At 32.6% G+C, this 24,383-nt stretch overlaps 1 protein-coding gene across 7 annotated transcripts in view; it reads left to right on the top strand.

Annotated features, from left to right (window-relative positions):
• Positions 1 to 22,741, top strand: part of LOC132697092 (serine protease inhibitor 88Ea-like) — a 35,020-nt gene extending 12,279 nt beyond the window's left edge. For 2 of the 7 annotated variants that reach the window (XM_060662377.1, XM_060662376.1), the window contains 2 exons: positions 2,542 to 3,236; positions 11,160 to 11,791. In XM_060662377.1, the coding sequence (XP_060518360.1) occupies positions 2,542 to 3,236; positions 11,160 to 11,236 (772 nt within the window). In that variant the 3' untranslated portion in view covers positions 11,237 to 11,791. Of the gene's footprint in view, positions 1 to 2,541; positions 3,237 to 10,149; positions 11,796 to 15,497; positions 15,732 to 17,806; positions 17,955 to 18,935; positions 19,246 to 19,810; positions 20,027 to 20,109; positions 20,324 to 20,378; positions 20,615 to 21,801; positions 22,114 to 22,308 lie in introns of those variants that run through there. The other 5 variants (XM_060662373.1, XM_060662375.1, XM_060662374.1 and 2 more) reach the window with 5 other exon arrangements.
• Positions 22,742 to 24,383: the final 1,642 nt, after the last annotated feature.

Raw genomic sequence — 24,383 nt, 5'->3', positions numbered from 1 at the left:
TAACGCTGCTAGTTTTGCTAGAATGCCCGTAAAACAAAAGACTCTTGTTTCAAGCTGTCATTCAGACTGCTTTTGACAATTTAACCACAATTTGTTTAAATACTTGGGCTTAACTTAAAATATTTTAGATTAAACATGGTTCATGCAAATCAAAATCAAAAAATTAACATGTGCTATAGAATCTACGAAAGATTATTTACAGAACATTACGCTTAATATTTTGGTTTCGGTGACTATTTTTAACATTTATCTATTTAAAATCTGCTAATGACGCCCTAATAAGATGGTTTTCTAGAATTTTTCCGCCGTAGACTTTTTCTATGGGACGAAAGCGGTTAATAATTATTTTAAATCTATTTAAACGCATAACAAAAATGTCCCAACATTGGGTTCGGAAAAATAGTAACTCCTACTATATAAAGATGTGCAAAAAAAATGTTAAATATGTCGTTATTTTTGAAAATAAGAGCAAAAAAGTTTAATTTATTAAGCTAAAAATACTTGGAAAAATTGAACACATCAGGAGAAAACTAACTACGCCACCGTATTCTACGTAAAACAGGATAAAGCGGGTGTACCAAAAACTCAGGTTTTCAATTTCACTCGGTATCTCGGAAACCAAGAAGGTAACGAAAATTTTTTGGAGGCATCTCTAGTTTTATAAAAAACAGTAGTACAGTATCGTGAAAACCGAAACTTTCCATCATAAAAAATAAACGAGATAAAGGCATCCAAAAATGAGCACACTGTGCGATCGTCAAATAATAATAACGAGAAACGATGACTAATAGAACACAAATGTTAAATACGTTTTCATATTAGCATACATATGCGGGCATATTAGTCCAATATATCTTATTTAAAATCAACGCGTTTTTTTTTTTTCAAAATTGCGGTTTTTGTTCTCTATTTGTGACGTGTTTAAGTGCCCTTCAGATGTCGTGTAGAGATAAGGAAAACTGTGTATAAATTAGTTGCGGTAAATTGACTCAGCTCATGACAATAACGAAAGCCCTCACATATGCCCGCGTGCCGCAACGTGTGCTACCTTTTTAAAATGCGGCGGTATTTCACGCATCTGCCCGTTGTTGTTTTAAATTTGGGGCCCAAAGGTCACCCTCTATCCCGGCCCTATAAGTGAAAACTGCGGTTTACTCCAAAAATTCTGCATCAGCAGTAAAAACTTTAGGAAAGGTCGTCGCAATTTATCGTAATGCAATTAAATTAAATATCAATTTTAACCAGGTAGATAGATAGATAGAAAAAATCGATTTTTACATACCTGGCAAAAATTCGTAACAAAAAGAACGACTAGATTCAGCACCGATAAAACACATTGAAACGCAAAAAGGCGAGTAGAAGTTATTAAGAGCGACATTGAGATACTGATAAAATTGAAAGGTTAAGAAACTGTTTCAGCAACTGTTGGGACCAAAACCAAACCAACCAAATTGGTTGCATTTGACTCACGAGTTTATTTGACACGAACGGCGGGCAGTGGGGCGAATGTTTAATAAACGAGTGACTTAAAAAGTTTACCGAACTTTTTCTACGACCGTTAGTTTTTGGGTACATTTTAGCAAAACAAGAATACATTCACTAACACGTCTGTCAGAATTGACACACATCAAAATTCAAAGCGTGGGAAATATCTCCGAAAACATCCGATTGCTCCCAAACCCGTGCAGTAAAATCCCGGAAATGTCCGAAGTGGCTCGGATTCGTGCGAAACGAAACTGACGTGGTAAAGCAACCCTTCCCGCACGCTAGATTGGTGCGTAATCAGATATTTTACAGACGGGACTAGAAAAAAATGTTTTTCCAATATATTGTTTACCACAGCTGCGCTATCTAATGGAATACTTCTTTAGCGGCATCAAGATATCGATACCCGTGTATAAGATGTCTTATAAAATATGTAAAATGAAGTCTACAGGATTTTTAAGAAATAATAATAATAGCATATCTTCGATCCATCGAATCTACTGGGTAAATCTAAATATTATACCTCCTCCTCAATATCGAGTTTTGATGCTGGGTACATAACATCTTTATTACACTAGTCGCAAGACCTACAACTGAATAATTTGTCTTTTTCAACCACTTTGCATTTAAGAACACAACGTTTTTCTTTTGAAAGAAACTTCCACAGGCTACTAGCAAGTTCGACTCAACAAAAACTGACGCAGGAGGAATCCAGCAAAGTACAATGTATTTTGTAACGATTTCACTGCCCATAAACAATAAGAACAGAAAATAGAGTCAAATGCAGTTCGCCGCTACCAAGAAAAATTGTTCCCAGTTTGTGTAAATAAACACCACACGTTTAATTGTAGAGAGAGGCTTAAAAGCACACTATTTTTTACCTTTTATATTGCAATTTTTCTTAGTTACAACTTAAACCTTAAAAATTAAGCGCTATTGCTTATGTGTTAACTTGCTACATCAATTTATATCAAGTTCTTATAATTTTCACAAAACAATAATATTCTAAAACGTATTACCAAATACCAATAAATTAGTCTATTAAAATTGTTTCAGAACCACTTTTACCGCATTTCAACTGGAGGAACTGGAGCGGGCTTTCGAACGCGCTCCTTATCCAGATGTGTTTGCCAGGGAAGAGTTGGCCCTTAAGCTGAACCTAAGCGAGTCTAGAGTACAAGTATGGTTCCAGAACAGGCGAGCAAAATGGCGCAAACGAGAACCGCCGCGCAAAACGGGTTACATCAGTTCGTCTTCACCCAGCTCAAGTATCACTACGAACTTTAACCAAAACATTCCGTTTACTCAGGCCCAACCAAATACTGCCGTCGATTCGTGGTCTTATGGCCAATCAACGTACGATATTGGAGGCCATCTAAATTTACTTAATAGCGCTCCAGGGTCGTATTCGACCTTCGGATCACCCGCGTCTTACAATAGCTTCGGGTCCAACCAAACGTCCTACTCTTACATGCTTAACTCCCACGACAACCAACTTTTTAGTGCGCCCATGAGGCACGATTACTCCACACCCCCGTCCAATCAAAGTCCGCCACTAGGCCGCGAGTATTCCATGCTCCAGACACATTCGCCTAGTGCAGTCGGAGACGAGAATTCCATCGGAGTTAAAATCGAATACGTAGACCATAATTTGAACCAATCGCCTGAACGGTATGGAAGTGTATCACCAAAGTACGACCAAACGTACGACGATGGACGGCTTAAAGATATTAAACCTGAAAATGGAAATGGTAATCAGACTTACGTCGCCCTTCCCCCTTTTCTGAATTAGCAAAACTTATTAATAGGTATTATTACGTCAATTCCCATTCCACGTAGTAAGAAATGTAAGATGTTGTAGGAAATTTAATAAGAAAAGACGGTAATCGATTAGGAGGGGCAACTATCTGTATTTCAGAAGCGTATACTGGTGTGAACTTGAAAACACAAATATAAATGTCACAAGTAAACAGTTTCGTTGAGAAAACATTTTTTTTTATTCGTACTCTATTTTGATTGTTTGGCTTGTCTATACTAGCCTCGAGAGTATTGAAAACCATATTTATAGTTATTTAAGCCCAAGGAAATAAGTTCAAATGAGCAAGTTCTATTTATTGATCTGATAAAATATTACTAACAAATGTTCCAAACCTTTATTATATAAATTTTCAATAATCTCTTGGTTTTAAAATATTTAAGTATTGTTGAAACTCTCTTCGTTTTTTCCCTAATATTTTTTTCACTTCGATAATTGTCTACAAAACGAAACCATGATCAATCCAGTATGTGTTTTAAAGACATAGTAAAATAACCGTACCATATTTCCATATCACTTTGTCATGTTTCCTGTAAATATGGATGTATCAAAATACGCTTCACTGCCCTCCGATTACAGTAATCCTTTCAGAAAAGCTAGAGCATGTACAAAGTCAAATAAGTCTATAATCAATTTTTATTGTCATAGATTGCTGAATTTCACGCCATATCATTGAATGTAAGGGTTTATTCTTAAACTGATCAGTGGTTTCATTAGATCACGTTCTCAGTCTCTTCGCCCACAACAAATATTCTTTATTTCCCACTATGGGATCAACTACGGTTCTAGTATTGGCATAACAAACATGTTATGGCAGCGTAGAAGCACGATTTTTTTGATTCTCTATAATTACTAAGAAGGAAACTTTTTGGTAATGTTTAAACAAGCAAGCTATTTAACGCTACTAAAATAGTGCAATCGATGTTAACATATGTTAATGCCTATCTAATACATATAATTTGATTGTTAGCTATATTTAAATTAGCTTCTGAAATACAGTGGACTGTGTACTTCTATTAATTGGACACAGGGTAGAATTTGTCCAATTTTCAAATAGGTAGGTAGATATTTATTTAATTAATTTGTGCCTTAACTTCTACATCAATGTCATATCTTGTAAAAAAAAGGTATCCTTCTCACATCTCTTGCTTCCAAAGCGTTTTCGAGGAAAATTTTTGCCTCCTTTGTCGACATTCGTATACTACTGAAAGTTAATCAAAATAAAATTACACCTTTTGCTTAATACATTTGCTCTATAACTCAATAAGGATTCATGTCAGGTTTGACAACGACCTTCAAGTGTAAGCAAGTCTTTTCGAAAATGATTAAGTATTGAAAAATATGCCAAATATATTTTGTTCGCGAAAAAAACCCAAGAGGGTTTAATTAAATAAATACCTTCCAGTGTCTACGCCAGTTTTAATAAAATAATATTTTAAAATGGGACGGATTCAGCATGGTGGAAATAAAGGAAATTTTGTAAAATCTGTCGATAGATAAACTTTGATTGAAAACTCTGCATTTCTAACTTCATGGGCAGATTGCAACTGAATGGTTTTTGTTGCATATATATATGAAATTGATAAACTAGGTTCCAACGTTTTTCTAGTTGTTCATTGAAGAACAAACCGTTATAAACAGTTATAAAAAATAGGTAATTGACGCCACAATGTAAAAAGTTATAAGCAATTTCGTGAAATATGGGAACACATATTTGTTCCATATATTAGGTACAAATATTTATTATAAGCTGAGCAGTTTTAAATCAAATTGTGTACAAAATAGTTGACATGGTAGTTTTAAGTTGGCCGGGCATTTGGTAAATAAAAGTAGTGGCCTATGGTTTATAGAGTGCTTACCTTAATAATAGGATACTATTTATCTTCGCTTTCGTAGCAATAAAAAAATGAATATCACTACACTATTTTTCTAATTTTGACTTTTAGAGTGACAACTTTTCAAAGCTCGCTGATGTCATAGGGTAAATTAGAGCAACTAAAAAACAACTAAATTTAGATAAAATAATTATACGAGACACATATTTTATATTTTTGACTTGAATAATTAAAAAATTGAACCACATCAAAATTAGAATAAATATTGTGTGCTTTGGAAAAAATATTTATACTACTACAATAATTATATTTTTTTCAACTAGCTACACAAATAGCTATTTTAGAAAGTTACTCACAAAAGTGATTTTTGCAGCTACAAAGTTTTCTTTAATTTAACAGTTTTCAACTTCAAGCCATCTTGTATGTCAAAAAAACCGTGCTTACGGACAATTTCGTTTTGTTTCCAATATGCTATTAAAGCCGGAAACAAATTGTTATGACATCACATAATTCCGATTTTCACGATCACAAAGATTCATGCCGTTGACGCATTCTCACGGACCAATTAATCGCATGCAACCAAGATGCATCAATTATAACCTGTTCTAATTTCAAGCGCGAATCTGCAGCGACTAATATTTGCATAATTTTTTCTGAAAATTTATGTTGGTAGCGACTAATTTGAAATTGGGGTTAGAAAATTAATATTAACAAACTCAAACAAAATCACAAAGAGAGGTGTTATTTTTCGGTTAGTGGCATTTAGTAACTTGCTACAATTATTTTGCAAAAATTGGCGACTAGAACTTTGTTTTTATTAGTGGAAAATCTTGTAGAAAAAATACCCATGAAACAAATTGCAATAATTATAAAGATGGAGAACAATATTTTATGATATATTGTACGAGTGGCACTCTGAGGTATTTCGACTAAATTTTGCTAGCAGTGCGTGACCTTATATGCTAGTAATAATAATGTGTTTCGGGCTCCACTTTTCAAACTTAGAATTAATAAAACTTTGTACATTGCCTTCTCTTATTAAGTTTGTAAAAATAATATAGCATTCACATAAAAAATGCAAAGCTTCATTACTTCAAAGCTGCGACATTGTGAACTTAACAGTTTACGACCATCTTTACCGAATACCGTATTCTGCTTTTTTTAATTTTTATTAAAATATTTGCCAAGGTATACTATAGAATTCAAGGTAATTCGATTTTTAGGAAAGAATCAGGTTGCATACCCACCTGCATCTATTTTCTATTTGATAAAAATAGGTATGTTATTTATTGTTGTATACCAATTCCTTTAAAATTATAGCTACTACACTACTAATAAAAGTGTATGAATATAAGTGCCATATTTTGTAACTTGTACAAATTATAAAATACGATTTATTGTTTTATGTAAATATTGTGCATTTTAGAACTGAATTCAACGGTGCCATTTTTATATCAATGTACATTATGTGTGTCAATGTTGAAAGCATATTTTGTAATAAACTAGTTTTCTATTGAAGCATTTATTTAGTATTAATAATTTCTTATGTTCCTCCCAAAGAGTATATTATGCAACAAACGACATTTTGGGGAGTTGTTAAAGAACATTATCAAATTGTTGGAAACTATACTTTCTCTCGTTTTTCTGTAGAAAAATCCGTGACTCATGTACCCGGCAAATCGGGGGTGTTTCGCGACCGTGAAAAATGAAACAGACGTCTCAAAGTGCCACTTTTCACATGCCTGATTAAAGCGTGCCTATGAACTTAAATATGAAGAATTATTGTCCTCTTGTATGCCTGAATAACCCTCAACGTTAATCTGAACATGACTCGGTGTACTTAATATTTGGAACTCCGGACTCTGAACTGACGATGTTGATCACGATCAAGGTCTAATATTAGCTAACTGTACACAATGACGTCACTTTAAAGATATTACGTATATCATCACATATAATATCCTATACCTAGGTCCGTTTCTAACATATATTGAATTTATTTATTTATGCGACTGAAAGTCTTATTTGGGGTTAAGTTCCCTATGAAAGGGATCTACCTTAGTACTCAGTGTTGAAATTTTAAAAATAAATTCACGGTAACATTAAAAATATAATTGCAAAAAATCGTTTTTTTTTTTTCATATGGAAATTAATTTCTAAATATGGAAAAAAAGATAGGGCAGCTGACCAATCAATAGTTGACAGTTTTATGCTCCCCTAAGTTAGTTTATTATTATTTAGTTAAGTAATATCTGAAATACCCATATTTTTTAAGATCAGAAAAAACACTATAATTAACCTCAATGATATATGCAACATTGTATTTATATTTCACATACAAGTGACTGATATATGAGTTAACGCCAAATCAAAAACGAATAAAAATAAAATTACAAAAACCACATTAAGTACTTCGGACACACCACTGACAGAAACTCGGGCTTTCCACCGGACTGTTTTTTGTAGTATAAATACATCAATGAATGAATGTTGGAAAATCCTAAAAAGTAGTAATAATCGTAAATGAGTCTGGTCGTTTCACATACACGTCGGGTCGAATTTGATAAAAAATACCTGCTTGACCAGTCGTAGTCGTTTTAATTTAAAAGTCATCGCGATTATACTGGCTAATCCTTGCATGGGCGCCAACAACTATTCTATTCGCAAAAACATGGTATACGATTTTTAAGAAAAACTCTTTCATTTAAATTGTATTAAAATTTAAATTACTATATATATAGCTTAGTAAATTAGTAAAACCGTTAAACCATTCTCTTAAGCTGGATTTGTTTATTTTTCTTATCTTCCACAAGTTCACTGATATAACAATTAGCCGAACTTTTATGCGGGATTGTGCTAATTATAACTATAGCTATATTTTCATTTTTCCATGTTTTGGTGAGGCTTCTGCAGGTTCAGGATTGGTGAGGGAAATTAATTGCCCTTTTACGCGTCTGTTTAAAAATATGAGGTTCTATATAAAATCTGGAAGTAGATCCATTTTTCAGCTGTACCGGGTCTAAAAAAGTTTTTCTTGTTACCCAATTTACATAAAACAACTTAAAAAATTAAAAACGTAAAATGTGTGCACCGCTTAAAAAAAGAAAGTTGATATAAGTTACAAATAGATCTGGGAAAACTGCAAAGCCAAAAATATATTGTTGGGTTTTAGACGGTCTAATGAGACATTCTCCGCGAATAACCCTGTATATTAAATAGGTTTATCGTAACTATGGTTTCCTTAGCTATAGACAGGAAGGTATCGTCAAATTCAGGTAGTAATATCTCTGATTTTTCTATATATTTCCAAATATAGCATATAATTTGTTATAATTATAAAGCATGTAACAAGCAAATGTTGAAGGAAAAAAGAAACACATTCCAGTTTCTACATCGCTATTAGTCCATATTTTTTTTAAATAAAATATATAAAGAAGTGGCTAAAATTAAAGCTGAAGTAAAGAAAATCTCGGGCATAGCTTTTTAATGGCTCGCTTGTTGATATTATAGCATAGATCATGACTATTGGAACATTTATTTATGACCTTTCACATTGCATTCCTAAAGTTTGTTTCTTGTCCACGGAAACACTCGCAAAATTTAGAATCGCATATTTCGTTTTACTTAGCATCACCAGCAAGCATTTATGCACTTTTTTACTTCATATTTCAAAACATATCGTAGCCGCTAATGAGTTAAATGAGGATTTACCATTACTTTTTCTGGGTCACTAAAACGATCAGACTTAGGGAAGCAGGATTCATGTTGCAGGTATCTTCAATCACCTAGTAGCTAGGATAAATCATTAATTGATCGAATTTGTGGTAAAACCGTAATTCAAAAGTCGTTTTGTAGAAACGTTACATCGTCTCGAGTCCGTGCATTAAGGAAACAGGGTAATGCCTTCTGATTCCCAACAAGTAATTGGAATGTTCCCGGACGTTACACACATTCTGCTATGTGCTCTAGATTAACTTCGAAATCACACGTTTTTAATTACCAGGTGTTGGGAGTTGAAAGATAATTATTTGAAAAATATTGGTGAATTGCGAGTATGATTAAGTTAAAGTTGGTAAAATTAAAATATTAAAAAATATATACCACTAGATTCATTTTTGTAGATTTGCATTAACCAATATCAAAATTTTATATGGCTTCATACAGTTTTTTGTTTGCCAGTCTTGCGCATGCATCAGTTTAATAAACCACCGTCTGAAGAACTTTATGAACGTGTTGCATACTACATTTTTCTGCTATTATTAGTTTTTGGGTATATCTTTCCAAAACAGCACGAATTCATTCACTGAGTGACGCGTGCGACAAATATCAAAAATCCACCAGGGTCTAAAATCTACAGAAAACATTGGATCACCCCAAACACGTGACTAAAGTACCGAAAACACCCGAAGTGATTTACGACACTGTTTAAAATTTAAATTTATTTCTTGTTTGAGGTTGTTTCTAAATACTAAAAGGTAAAAAAATAATATATGCTGTTAATGTGCACAATTGCATACTTATTTTCTTATTAAATTTATTAAAATATTTTATTTAATTGCGTCTAATATATACACATGTTGCAGCAATCAACCGATGGAACCTGAATTGGTTTGGTTGGTTGTAAATTATTGCAAATTTTTTCAAGTTTTATCCAAAATCCGATATACACGATAAGAATCTGTAGCAAAACTTCATAATGCCAAAGTTTTCAAAAGAATGTATTTTGCTGTAAAAAAAAAATTATACAAATGTTGCATATATGATTGATGTTGATGTTGCATATATGAACATTATTGTTATTTTTGTTATTGCATTCTGTAAAGTGGAAATTCAATTTGAAAATTATATTTCAAAATTCTTGGTTCTTTTAAATTGCTGTATTTTTCTAATATTAGTTTTATTCAATCATTACTTATTTGATTTAGATTCATTTTTTTACTTAAATCGGCTGGGCCTATTTCAAAGAAAGAAAATAAATAATTTTTAAAAATATTAAATTTTGAGCAAAAACAATCTCAATTGCAAAAACCACCAAAACTCACCATAATGATTATGCATGCACAAAGATTTTCCAAATAATAAAAAATTGTAAACCTCGCCAAGTTTTTGATATTTGCTTTATTGTTTTTAATAGAACAGAAGCATAGAAGTAAATTATTGAAAATGATAACATTTTGGGAGAGCCCTTTTAAAAAAGTCACATAATTTCATAAAGAAATAACAAATCATAAACAGGGTGTTTCATTAAAAAAAAGTAGTTTCCGATAACTCTTTGCTTGACTCCGTACTGAGAGCGGCAGTATATTTAAATCTTAGGAAAAGTTATTGGCTTTTCGATAATTTACTAAATATAAAATATACAGGAGGCACCTACTTTAATATGCAACATTTACAAAAGTCATTAAACAAGAATGAGAAAGTACTACACTAATGCTAAAACCGCATCCTAGTATATTTAAATATAACTGTAGAAAATAGGATACCTTGGGATGTTTCGTAGGGGGTTAGAACAAATCTAGTACCCTTCCGAGATGTCCTTTTATATAACACGATTTAGAATCTGTAATGGTTCCATATTCCACTTTGTAGGTTCTAATTTTTCTGGTATTTTGGATCCCCCTATTTTATAATTATCTAGTAAACAATACTTGAATTATTTATAATTAGCGAGCGACAAACAGCTAAAAAAAAATTTTAGAAAGTTGTTTTGTTTTTTGTTTATTAATTTAATCACTCCATCACCACCATCAGCAATAACGCAGATATACCTAGACAGAATGAAAACGATGAACAAATTCGGGATTTTACCACTGTAAACCCTAATTAAGCGTTAACCATGAGCGTAGTCATTATGCTGTTTAAGATAACCAATTCACCGTAAAAATAATTGTTGTTTAATATTTCATTAAATTTTTAGGAAGCTAATTCTCAAATTGTGATATTAAATTTTTAGTTAATAACCGAAAAACTTCATATGTGCTGTTCTGTTTTGTTATAGTTATTTTATTCTATTTTGTTGTCAGATGCGAAAAATATTACAGTGGGTTACAAAACTAACCGAATACAAGATGCAAAAGCAAGACTATGCATGAGACTATGAGCAAAATTATTTTGTTGCATCACTTTACTGGCATTAAACAAGAAATGAAAAAGTGCGGAAAGTTCAAGTAGAGCAAAAACAGATCACGAAAAAAAAATTGAAATTTCTCAGTACTAAATTTTGTTCGAAATCACCAAAAAGCAGAGAATGAAATTACACAAGAACGGATGAAACCACTGAAAGCTTATTACAGCTGCGAGAATCTGTCACTGGAAACAATCCGCCCAAAAATAAATGTAACGTACCTCTGGCAAAATGGTAAGTAGAGTAAAGTAAGTCCTAGATTTATAGCTTGTTATTATTTACGCTATTGGACTCTTAGCGTTACGCCACTGACCCCGCTGCTGTACAGTTAGTAGTGTGTTTTGGTTGCTCGTCATCGAATTCATATAAACCTGTTTCAGTTTTCTCAGGATCCTCAGTTAATGGTAATTCTTTGTGTAGTAGGCAACACCGTGTCGACGTTATGAAAAATACAATTGCTAGTTAACCAAGTAACTAACAAAGTGTCATCAGTAAGTGTACAAATTTAATATTGTGCTCCAGTGGATACATAAAGGTTTGTTGAATCACCAAATTTCATTAGTTTAAGAAACGGTCTGATAACGATGGTAATTATTGCTTTTCGGGTTAAAGAGGTTAGACGTACAGTTGTTTTGAAATTAAGGATTTTCAAATAGGTGACTAGTGCCTTGAAGAAATTTCACTGCCTTTATTTTTCTAATAATCATTATAAATCATTAAAAAATCAGAACGACCACATCTTAAATATAAGTACGTTAACTTCGTACCTGCAAAACAATTGATTGTTGATTGATTAAAGTTTATACGACTTGTTTAAATCTATCCGCTTTTTCTTACGACTTTCTATAAATAATCATTTTATTCATGTATGTATGCCATAAAAAGGAGGAGCTCTGATGGTTAAAAACAAATTTAGGCATTTGTTTTTAAATTTACTCCAATACTACGCATAAAATTTATGTTATTTATTTTTTAATATGAAATTCAATAGCAATAAGGAAATATAAATACATAGACCAGGTATATTATAAATGTGATTCTAGCGGGATTTTCTAAAAATAAAAGCCGCCTAAATTAAATAAATATTTGGAAATCGTGAACCTGATATATATATATATATAGTCTGGGGATTTTTGGATATACTTACTTATAGTGTAATTCCCAATCTTTTGAGGAAACTTGCCAAAATAATTAACATTGAATGAGCGTTGTGAGCAAATTTGGTCGACTAAAGCATTTTGTTTGCTAAGCCGATAACTCGTTGCATTGTGTTAAGCTGATTCATACTGCCGGTTACTGTGCAATCATAGTCTTGTAACTAATAGATTGTTTCAAATTTACCACTCTATGAACAGAAAAATTATGTATAGATAGATATCTCTCAGACAAAATAGCAATTGATGAAATTTACTAATTTCCGTTTCACCATTCAAAAGTTCCTTCTATCATGTGAAAAATTCATTCATTGCTCTTTATTCGTTGCGAATTGGATACATCTAAATATAATTACGGCATGTTTTAGACGTTGTATAGCCACTGTTCCAAAACATTTGCATATTTACTTCTCAATACCCACTACTACTACACCTTGCTGAGATAAAACTATGCGTTAATTGATATATTTGTATTCGAAAACTCAAAAATTCGTGATAAGCAACTCAAAATTAAATTTTAAAAATTCACATTCAAAGAACACCTAAAAAAATGTTTAAAAAATCCTTTGTCTCCATGAAATTTTTATATAATAATAGACACATTTTAAGTAAAAAACTGAAACGAAGTCTGTATGAATCTCTGGTCCTCTCTAACTTCAATTATTGTGACTTTGTCTTTGTTTGCATCGGGAAAGTAGGGAGCATGTTCAGATAGTACAGAATAAATGTATTAGGTTTATCTATGGTGTGAGGAAATTTAATCATGTATCACACTTATTTATGATATAAAATGGCTCAAAATGAATGAGCGAAGAATCCTACACTTCTCGACATTTTTATTTAAAGTAATAAATACTCCTAAGTCGCCAGTTTCCATAAGAAATCGCTTAATATTTCGTAACACTGTCCACAATAGATAGAAATAATGCCAAACTAACGGTGCCACATCATAACACTGCATTCTTTCAGAGCTCATTTTCATACAACGCCGTAAAGTATTTCAACTTAATTTCCAATCACTTTTTTGACATGTCATTACATAATTTCAAAATAAAATATAAAAGATATTTTCTAACTCTCTATTAACGGGCTTAAGTTAAAATTTGTAATATAGTACCTATATTATTGTTCCAAAATGTTATAAAACCAATTAATTCTCCTCCAAAACTTACTTAAATGTATATAATTTGTTTTTTCTGTAACTTATTTCCATGGATATAATTACAGTAATTTCTATAGGTAATTTTTTTATAGAATTAACATAGTATCGTTAAACTGTTTGTCTTTGTTTGGTTCAGTAGAGTAGCCCAAGGCTTGACTTGCGCCAGACTTGGACAGGAAAATGAAATTATTTCTTTGTAATAACTTTGTCATATCATATTGTTCAAACAAAGTCTTTATTATTATTATTATATAATACATACACAACTAACCAAAAGTAATACAATGTTCTAGACGCGCCTTTCCCTAACTATAGTCCGTTTTGTTAATTTATAGGATTTTATATCAGTTTATATCATCCACACCATAATAATAACACTAGATTATCTGCTTTCTGAGTAATATATAGTTTGTAGTTTGTAAGATGTACTATATCTTTAAATTTAGCTAATAATTAATTAATTAATTAATTATTAGCTATTAAATAATATAGTGGCCCTGCTACGGTAAAAATTGATGCGCCTGAGGTGTTAATGGTATTTTTATAGAGATGGAAATGATCTTCCGCGCATGCCTCTAAATTTCACCCACTGACCTGCACTTTGCGCCATTTTCTTTCTAAACGGCGATAATACATAACTCCGTTTTGCCTGAAACGAGATTTTAAATCTCGTGCATGCTCATATTGAATGGGCCTGCTAAAAATTTTTTCGTAGTTGCTTAGTAAGTTCCTGTGTTATCACTAATCTTAAGGGTCATCTATAGACTGATTTAAAGCGACATTATATATAAATAACGGTTTATTTTAGTGAATATACAGTTTTTTGAAATATAGTGCAAAAACAAAACATTACTATCCTGGTCTTACCAATTAAAAAAAATGTCCATCACGTTATCAAAGAAGAAAAGAATTTGAGATCTTAATAACGTCGTTAATCGAGAGGTAGTTAATAATAATAACCGGAGCAGAAGACAAATCTTCAGATGACGGAGAATATGACATTTTATTCATCTGTTGTAAATTGTATATTAGGTATATTATTTTAAATTATACAAGGTGTCTGAACATATTTTGACAGGTACCTAAAGTCTTTATTATGGGCTATATATAAAAGAGAAAGCAGAAGATCTTGCCCGTTACATGTATAATATTTATAATCCAGAAATATTAATTTACTTGCTAAAATAAAATTTAATTTAATTTCTTTTTACTCTCATACGCACGCCTGTCTCATACTTATGGCTAATTATTTTGAATGGGTAATAATGGGCAAACTACCTAAATTGCCTTAAAATCGCGTAGTCCCAGCTGCATTTCACAAAAAAAAACAACTTTGCATAAAAAATTTGAATTCGTATATTTGTTCTTTTGCATGTAAAATCAGGTTTTATTAATTTGTTGTTTAATTAATATGTTCCCTGTTCAAGCAAAGGGGAAAATTCTGAAGACAATAAAAGCGTATTAAATTTGTATATTGCAAAATCAAAGCTAGTACGGGTTTCACCTACATATTATTGGTAATCCGTGATAGCTATTTCATAAGAGTAACCCATGGACTTTGTGGTTTCACAACTCTAAGAATGAACATAGATTCGCCAATTTTTGCTTTGATGTCAGGACAATCGTTGCGAATATTGTGTGTGTTAAACACATTTAAGTCACAGACGGTACGCGATCTGAAAATTGATTGGCCGTAATACAATATGAGGTAACTGAAGTGGCCAAAGGGCAAATGTCATGTGCAATTGGAGGAGCTAGTCAAAAAAACTTCTACGATGACTGCGAAAATACCATATATGTGCAAAGGTTCCCAGCTTATCGCCATATAGCCGTTAAATAAAGCGCGATAAAATTGTTGCATACATAAAATCCAGCTCGATTTTGCGTAAAAATGTATGCATGGATATTTACGTGCATAAGTGTGTTCGATAAACAACATGAATAATGATTCGCTGTAATAGTGGGGAAACCCTATTACGACCAGAATATTTGGTGGGTTTAAACGTGATTTCCAGCGTGTGGGATGCCAGCGTTGACCCAGTTTACACCGACGGAAACCAATGTCGGACAAAACAACGATCGCATCTAATCCGATCGAAATCGCAAATCGCCACAAACAAGGTCACTTCATCATTTGGAACCGATTCTCTTAATAGTAGGTAATATTTTATTTTCGAACCTAAGTTATCTCGTTCACAACGATGCCGATGGTATCTCTTATTTTGTACAATTTAAACAAATTTGAATTTGGGGTCGGCAATACGTGTAATTTCCTCCTCTCAAGTTGGATGCGTGTAACCAGCTCAGAGACAAAAAGCCACCATGGAAGCTGTAGAATCTATTCAGAGAGATAAGCCTAGATAAAACTCTCTTTTCCTTGCTTTTAAGAACTTCAGCTGGTTGCTCTTTCCTGCTACTTTTGATAATTTCATTACCCTACCAAGTAGCAACCTTCTACACGAGCTTCTATACAAAAGACAACATAATAATTTTTGATTACATTTTTAATAGTTTTAAAGTGTTACAAATTTTTCTCGGTCTATTTGGCCTCTATCAAAAAAATTAAAATAATTACGTTTCAGCAAACAAGTTTGTTTATATCTCATCATGATATCATATCATTAGATCATTTTTATTTCTCAAAGGTTGGAATTTTTCCTTTTTTGCAGTTCTACTTAATTTTTATACCGTTTTTACCTCAGGATCACTTGCTTTAATGCAATTTGGAGGTGGAACTTGTAATAAGTTCTATAGTATAATTTACCAGTTCTTTTCTAGGCTAAATATTCAATATTTAACTATGCTGTGGTACAGACATATTTCCAAGATCAACTATATGGAATTTCCAAGACCCGGATATAATATCTACATCCCGAAAAATTAAAATAAAAAAAATTAAATAATGAACACGTAGATCATATTAAGGAAACCTTTAAATAATTATTCAAATCAACCGCGGTAAGGAATATCCCACATCTGCGATAAACGACAGACGCGAATTCCGTTTTAAGTGAAGAATAGTTAATTTGTAATAGAATGATAAAGTAATTATTCTTTCTTCGCTACCTACTCATATAAAAAGGAAGAAAGAGTAAATACATTATCATTATTATTAACACGATTAACACCGTGTGTATTGTCCGCGTTCCTTGATACATTAAAACAATATATGTATAGAACTAAATAACGAAAAAAGTCTGTTCTCAAACTTTGCTTAGTCTATTTTCAGTTTAGTTCTTATGAAAATTATTTCGACCCCTGAATTATTGGTTATTATTAAGTGCTCCATAATATGTTATAGTTCTTGAAAAACTAGTAAAGATCATGATAGTAAAAATAACAATCTGGAAAAAAAATACTTAAGTAAATTAATAAATTGAGCAAAACTTCCAACTCAATTCTCAATCGAAGTAACAGTACTTAACTTAATGGTGTTACTTAAAGGTATAAACAAAAATTTAAGCTCGTGTCGGCTAATGTCTGGCTTTCAAGATAGGGGATTTCAAAATGTCTTTTTTGAATAGGCTTTTTATTAATATTTCATATATTCTTTTAGACTTTTATGTCGTTTGACTTTTATCATTTCAATGCTTATGCTGTCTGCTGGGATAATTATTTAAAAACGAAATCTTATAAATGTACACATGAAACATTTAACGATGTTATGTGGTCCACACACGAAATTATTAATGCGCAAAAATAACATACCCACAATGCACTTTTATGGAAGATATACCTCCAAAACTTTATGGAAACAAAAACAAGAAACTAAACTACTTTTGCATAACACCACCTATAAGTGAACTTGAATGGGTCCACGATAACTACAAACTACTTAATGACACCCAAGACTTAAAAAATAAATTCCTTCCAGTCATTACAAAGCAACGCAGATATCTTAAACGCATATAATACACAGCTCAAAAGGTTTTTAAAGATGTAATTATGCACTGGTTGCACTTTTCAACTTGCATTCATAGTCAATATATGTTTTCCCAAAAGTAGTTAAAAATATCTAAACTGTATTTTTTAAATTGAACTCCCTAGCATAAATAACCTCATCTATTTTAAATTTTCTAAAAATATTTTCAACTATTTATCAATCAGTGCATAAGAACCATTAGGACGGTTTACAGTGTGCAATTCGTCGCCAGTTGCATTGCGAATTAAATAAACAAAGTAATAAACAACGTGATATCAAATTACCAAAGACAACGTCACTGGCATTTCAAAGATGTTTTGAGAAAGTGATTACTTTATTATGGGTCAACTTTCTCTCTCTGACATTGCCCGTTCAGTACTAGCGGATCTCTCGAGAATTGCATACGAAAGTATATTGATAACGTGTTTTAGTATAGTTTCGGAACGCATCTGAAAGGTAATATTTTTGTTGATTTTATAAGGCACCTAGTACATGGCTTTATCAAATGGTTGACATCGTGCAGCTTCATTCTTATTTATTTTCGACAAAATTCACTACTTCGTTGAATGGATATTTTGAATTCGCGGGCAGACGTGCAGCTTATAAACAATTAGTACATATAAAAATTTTTAGGCATTACAGGATTTTATTTACATAGCTGTCTCCGGTTCCGTGCGGATAAAATATTATGTTACTGGACAGTATCAAATATTTGCAAGATATACCTAAAACCACAATATCTAATTTCATATGGCCGTTATGGCACTATGGTACTACTATGGTACTAAATGAAAATTATTTTTAATAAAACATACAACAAACCAAAGCTACTTTCTTTGCGACTCTTAAGCCCTTACCAAATACAGACCATATCTACTTTATACTCCCGATTTTGTATTATTGGCATCCAAATTATTTTATTTAAAATCTGACAAAGCCGAGTTATTCGGAATAATATAGGTGTCCAGACATTTTCTGTCTCTTACAAAACGAAGAAAAGAGGAGATATTCGCGTTGTTCCCGCAAATAGATACCTACCAGGTGCTGTGGCTTCAAGTAAATTGGTATTAACACCATACCACCTAAATTATTTTTGGTTAATTTATTAAATTAATTAAAATGAAACTGAAAGTAGTTTAGTTGTTAAATTATCCAAGAATTAATATTTATTAATGACTTTTTTTGTTCAAATAAACGATCAGAGAAAATTTAATAAAGGTAAATTTTGTGGTCATGCAAACAAATGGTCTTTTTTTTAATCCGCATGATTTTAGGACTGAAAATATGTGTATAAATAACATAATTCCAAGGTCCACCTCATGTAATGCAGCTACTTTAAAATTCGCATAAACGGGACATTCTGTATAGTTTCTGTTGCTACCTGTACCTGCACACACTTAAAATATTCTAATGTACTTAGATACATTTTTTTTTCAGGTCATCGGCCAAAATGAAGACGAAATTACTATTTACGGTTCTTACGACAGTCCTTTTCCACCAATCCACACCACAATGTTTTCCTCCTTACGCTGGACAACAGCCGAGCAAAAATACACATTCTGACCTATACGGAGGCCAGCAGGATTTTTCGCTGGCGCTTCTAAATGCCATAAATAAAATCATGCCAAAGGAAAACTTATTCTTCTCGCCGTACTCTACTTATCACGCGTTACTTATTGCCTATTTTATGGCTGGAGGCCAAACAGAGAGTTATTTGAAGAAAGTTCTTAGGCTACAAGAAAACGAGGTAAGTTTTTATGCTTTATGTTTATAACTATGGTGCCTGTCATAGCAAGATCCTGTCGCAGTTTTATCAGCAAACGTTATTTAGCTTTTAATGCGTAAATTTCACTATTATTTAATCGCGTGGTTATGAAAAACGTTGTGGAATATGCATTCGAAGCATATTCTTTGTACCATACAAAACAAAGGTTTCTTGATAAAAAAAATAGTAAAAAACATTCATGTACTGGAAATGCCCGAAGTGGCTCGCGAGAATTGCTAAAAGTCTTACGTCTTAAAGTTGCACTTTAGTCACGCTTGAATTGGACGTTTGCGGTACATAAGCAACTGGTTGGATGTTTTCTCTCAATTTGACGTCTGTCACACACGCCACTCGGTAATTGTATTCATGTTGTTTTGCAAAAATATTGCCGAAAATATGGGGCTTAGAAAAAGTATAGTCAAAAAACTTCTTGTAGGATTATAACCATTTAAATCAGAACCCAGATTAGTCTATGTAAATATTGTTGCTGTAAAGATCTTGCTCTATAAAACGAAGAAACTAAGAAATGTTTATTTAATTCTTTAAGGGTAAGTCAGACGTATATGCCGCCTACAAAATCGACAAGTTTATGACGCAGTTTATTGCCAAAAATGCCCCATATGAATTCACAAGCGCGAACAAAATTTACGTATCAGACGAAGTACCTGTTAGAGAATGCGTGGCGAACGATTTTCCTCAGGAACTAGAAAAGTTCGCTTTCAAGAAAGACCCCGAAGGCTCAAGGGTCGCGATAAATAATTGGGTAAGCTGCCATCCTACACACCTCTATTTACACATACCTACTAAAATATACTCTTATTAAATTATACTGAACTTTAATTGCAGGTAGAAAACACAACGCATCACATGATCACAGACTTGCTGCCACCTGGAACAATTGATTCTTCAACAGATTTGGTATTGGTAAACGCGGCGTATTTTAAAGGAATTTGGGAGAACAAATTCAATCCAGAATTAACTAAGCAAGAAATTTTCTATGTAAATCCAAGCAAACAAATTATGGTGGATATGATGCACGTAGAAGGAACGTTCAGACACGGTATTGTATGGTTTTTAAATACCATAGTCCGATTTAAACCTTATTGCTATTTCAGACATTTCCGAGGCACTTGGTGCTCACATTCTTGAACTTCCTTACAAAGGAGAGAATATTAGTATGTTTATTCTGCTTCCCCCATTCTCCAATACTGAAGATTCGATTGATGCCACTTTAAAAAGTCTATCCTTAGAAAACTTTAGGAAAATTGTTGATAAGGATTCGCTTATTTCGAGGACTGTGCAAGTGGCGCTACCAAAATTTAGTTTGGAAACCACCATTGAATTAGTTCCTGTAAGTATTATCATGGAACCGGTATTACATTAAATCGTTTTGCTTTTCCTAGATAATTTGCAATCATTTTTAAATAATCATACTAATTCTACACTTCTGTTTGCGGCGGCAGCATTTTTTAATAATGCAATTTGCTAATAAATATTCAACTTGAAAATGGCATCTAGGAGAAGTGTTGAAAGTGTGTTAACGTAATTCATAAAAATGTTCATTCGTTTCAGTTTCATATAATTGTTCCATTTTTTCATCAAAACGATCCTTCTGTGTATCCATAAAAACCTGTTGTACCGCTTTGGAACCAATTTGTTGGAAATTTTTCCGTTATAAATTGCGAAACACTTTGAACACTTCCTGAATAATTGAACTATAGCCGATTGTCACTAGTTAACTCAGAGGGGAAAACATTCTAGGCACGTAGGCTTACATATACATGTATGTATATAGCGAACGTCATCAAGTGGTTAGAGATGGAAAATATGTCCTTGACGAAAAATATATGTTATTTTTTTAAGTTACTAAAACTGCATAAATGCTTACGTAACAGTTGCATCGCTAAATGTGAATTATTATTATTATGCCATTAAAATAATTTTTGGATTTTCGTCTCCTCTGGATTTCTGAAGTGAGTGTCCTTTTCTTGATGCATATTAGGTTAGGGAGCCTCTCGAGCACGCAGTGACGCAACAGTGAACTAAACCGATTTTAGTTGTTAATAACTTGTTTGCAATTTGCTAAAGGAAATCCTACAATTTAACTTGGTGGTCGGCTACCTTGCTACATACCGCGATCAACACTAGTTTTACTTCTTCATACAGTAAATTAACCAGTAGGCAGTGCAATTTTTCGCAGCGCAGCTATCTCATGTCTGAGTAGGGTTCTGAGAATTTACAGCCTTTTCAAACTCTTCTTTATTAACTTCAGCAAGGATGAACACCCTAAGGCCATCGATGTTATTCACTAATTTGCGTTCAATGATCTCTTGCTGAGTAGCTTCTATGGTTCACTCTATGTAATTCGACGCTACTTACTTAATCATTAATCTTATAAGACAAAAAACGACTACCTGGACAGGACTTCACAAACAAGTAACTTCTGGAATACAATAGAAGACATATTTTCTTATCTTTGTCATTTTGGTGCTGCTTTTTTGATTATTTTGCACTGACACTGCTTTTTGCACGCTATAGGTTCTTGAGTCACTCGGTGTGGGCAACCTTTTCAAAGACAACGCCGATTTCCATTCTTTAACCGATAAAAAAGTATCTGTTGGTGAGGGGATCCACAAGGCGAAGATTGAAATTAATGAACACGGTGCCCACGCTGCCGCCGCCACTGCTTTTTTGACTTGGAGAATGTCTGATGAGGACGAAGTTGTTCAGTTCAGATGTGATAAACCTTTCATTTATCTTATTTATAATGGAAAAACGCACACAGTGTTGTTTACTGGAGTATTCAGAAAGCCGTCAATATCATAGTTTATAATAAACTATAACTACTTAGAGATTCTGTTTATTTCTGTTAACCCCCCACCTCCTGCATAATTTCTATTTAAAAACTTTTATATCATGTAAGTAAGTAAGTAATGTAAGTACACATTAAAATAATCAAGCTTTGTCACTACTTAACAATTTAATCAAAAGTTTCTTGGCTGTAAGTAAAGGACGTAGGTACTTATCTCACAATTATTCTTTTAGGCATTAGAACATATGGGTATTGGCAATTTATTCCAGTCCTCGGCAAATTTAACAGCCTTAACAGATGGAAAACTTCATCTTGGAAATGCTCTGCACAAAGCCAGAATAGAAGTGAACGAAGAAGGTACTAAGGCTGCCGCTGCCACTGTGCTTTTTAGTTTTAGATCAAGCAGGCCCGCCGAGCCAGCTCAGTTTATATGCAACCATCCTTTCATTTATCTTATTTATGACCAAGTGCAAAACGCCATCCTTTTTGGCGGACTATTCAGACGACCTTACTAAAGCTTGACTTGTACTGGTTTTGTGATTTGTGCACAAGTGTCAAAGAACTGAAACAATTAGATAAGAAGTCGTTATATCAATAATTATCTATTAAAATGGATAATCTGTGTTGTTACCAAATTTGAAATCTCTAATCTATAAATTATAAATTGAATCATGTGTAATCCACCACTCATTAGATGATTTAAAGTAAGTTATTTAAACATCGACTACCAGTTATGTACTATCCTCTAAGAGGACTGTATATATAAAATATTTTTCACTACAGATTAATTCCCAGTATTATTGCATTTATAAATAAATAATGTGAAAACTGCATACCTGCCTTATTTGCTACCCTAGCATACTTACATGACAACAAAAGAGGAACTGTGATAATCTGCCACAAAACGATATTGTGCGAATACAACAACGTTTCTATAACGTGTAATTCTGTCATAATTTGTGCTTACGTTATTTGAATTCCAAAAATTTAAACTACGTAAACAGTATTAATAAGACTTAACCCGATATAAGCATTTTGTAAATGTAAAAGTCCATTTCATAGCAAAAAGATAACTTATTATTTTGTAAGTTATGTTTTTCAAAAATAACTAACGAGTTACACATGAAACAGTATTTGATGAAAAAAATGTAAACACTGCAGAGGTTTGCTGAAAACTGACCCGATTCATAGGGGGATACAGATAACCTATTATTGATTCATCGATCATATCTTATATCTTACGTAGATTTTGTAATTTCGACTATTAAACATATTTTTGGTCACTGAACATATAAAATATAAAAAAAAATACAGCATCTATTGTGGTTTTGTTGTAACTTGACGGTTTACCTAACATGCCATAATTTTTCCTCTATATATATAATTTCGTGTGTATGCAATTCGGTACCAACCCGACAACGTCGCAATACATCAGCAGACGTGGATCAACTTAAAGCATCGAATGATTTTACGTCATCAACAATCATATGTTACACGTACACGTGCGACATGCGTAGAACTGACAGCTTCCAAGCAGGAGTAAAAACAGTTTCTACTCCAAATTTATACCGAACACGAAAATATGACAGAGGAGTGCATAGCCGTGGTAATACTTCATCTTGTCTTATTAATTATTTCACAAAAAATATGGACGAATTGAACGACTAAGGGGTGTCACATCACGCAACGTTCGGTTACCCCTTCAATTTTCGCCGAAACTCAGCGGCGTAACCAAAAATTAAGTCTTGATTTTTTGTGAGTTGGTATTGAAATTTAAATTTGTTCTAAGCAAAAAATTAAATAAAAATCATCAAAATATACAGTGACTTACAGCTTAAATGATGCAGTCGCTATAACAAAAGCTAACTGGTCTGAATGTCTCTTTATTTATTTGGCAAAAAAAAGTGTGAATTGCATTTTGTCGTAAATATGCCTTACTTAGTTAACAATAAAGATTTAATTAGATGATATGCAATATTAACGTCACAGCTTAAATGATGAAAAAATAATAACCGGGGTCGAAACTTATCAGTTTGAAATTTACTAAGGCGGCTTTTATTTATTACTGCAATTGTTTTCTGTTTAGTTTAACATTTTAACGCGATTTTTTTAAATGGGTCATCGGACTACAATTTCTGAGAGAAATTTAATTATTACTCATCACAGAAATGAATACAAGCAAAGAGACATAGCCAAAATGGTAAATAAATGTCCGTCATCTGTTCAGCATATCATTAAGCCTTTACTGTAACGAAAATAGGATCGAGAATAAGTCAAGGTTACCTCCCAATAAGATCTTCAATGAACG

This window comes from Cylas formicarius, unplaced genomic scaffold (assembly GCF_029955315.1).
Source record: "Cylas formicarius isolate icCylForm1 unplaced genomic scaffold, icCylForm1.1 PGA_scaffold_1__22_contigs__length_36826433, whole genome shotgun sequence".
NCBI classification, from domain to species: domain Eukaryota; kingdom Metazoa; phylum Arthropoda; class Insecta; order Coleoptera; family Brentidae; genus Cylas; species Cylas formicarius.
This window is presented reverse-complemented; position numbering and strand designations above follow the sequence as displayed.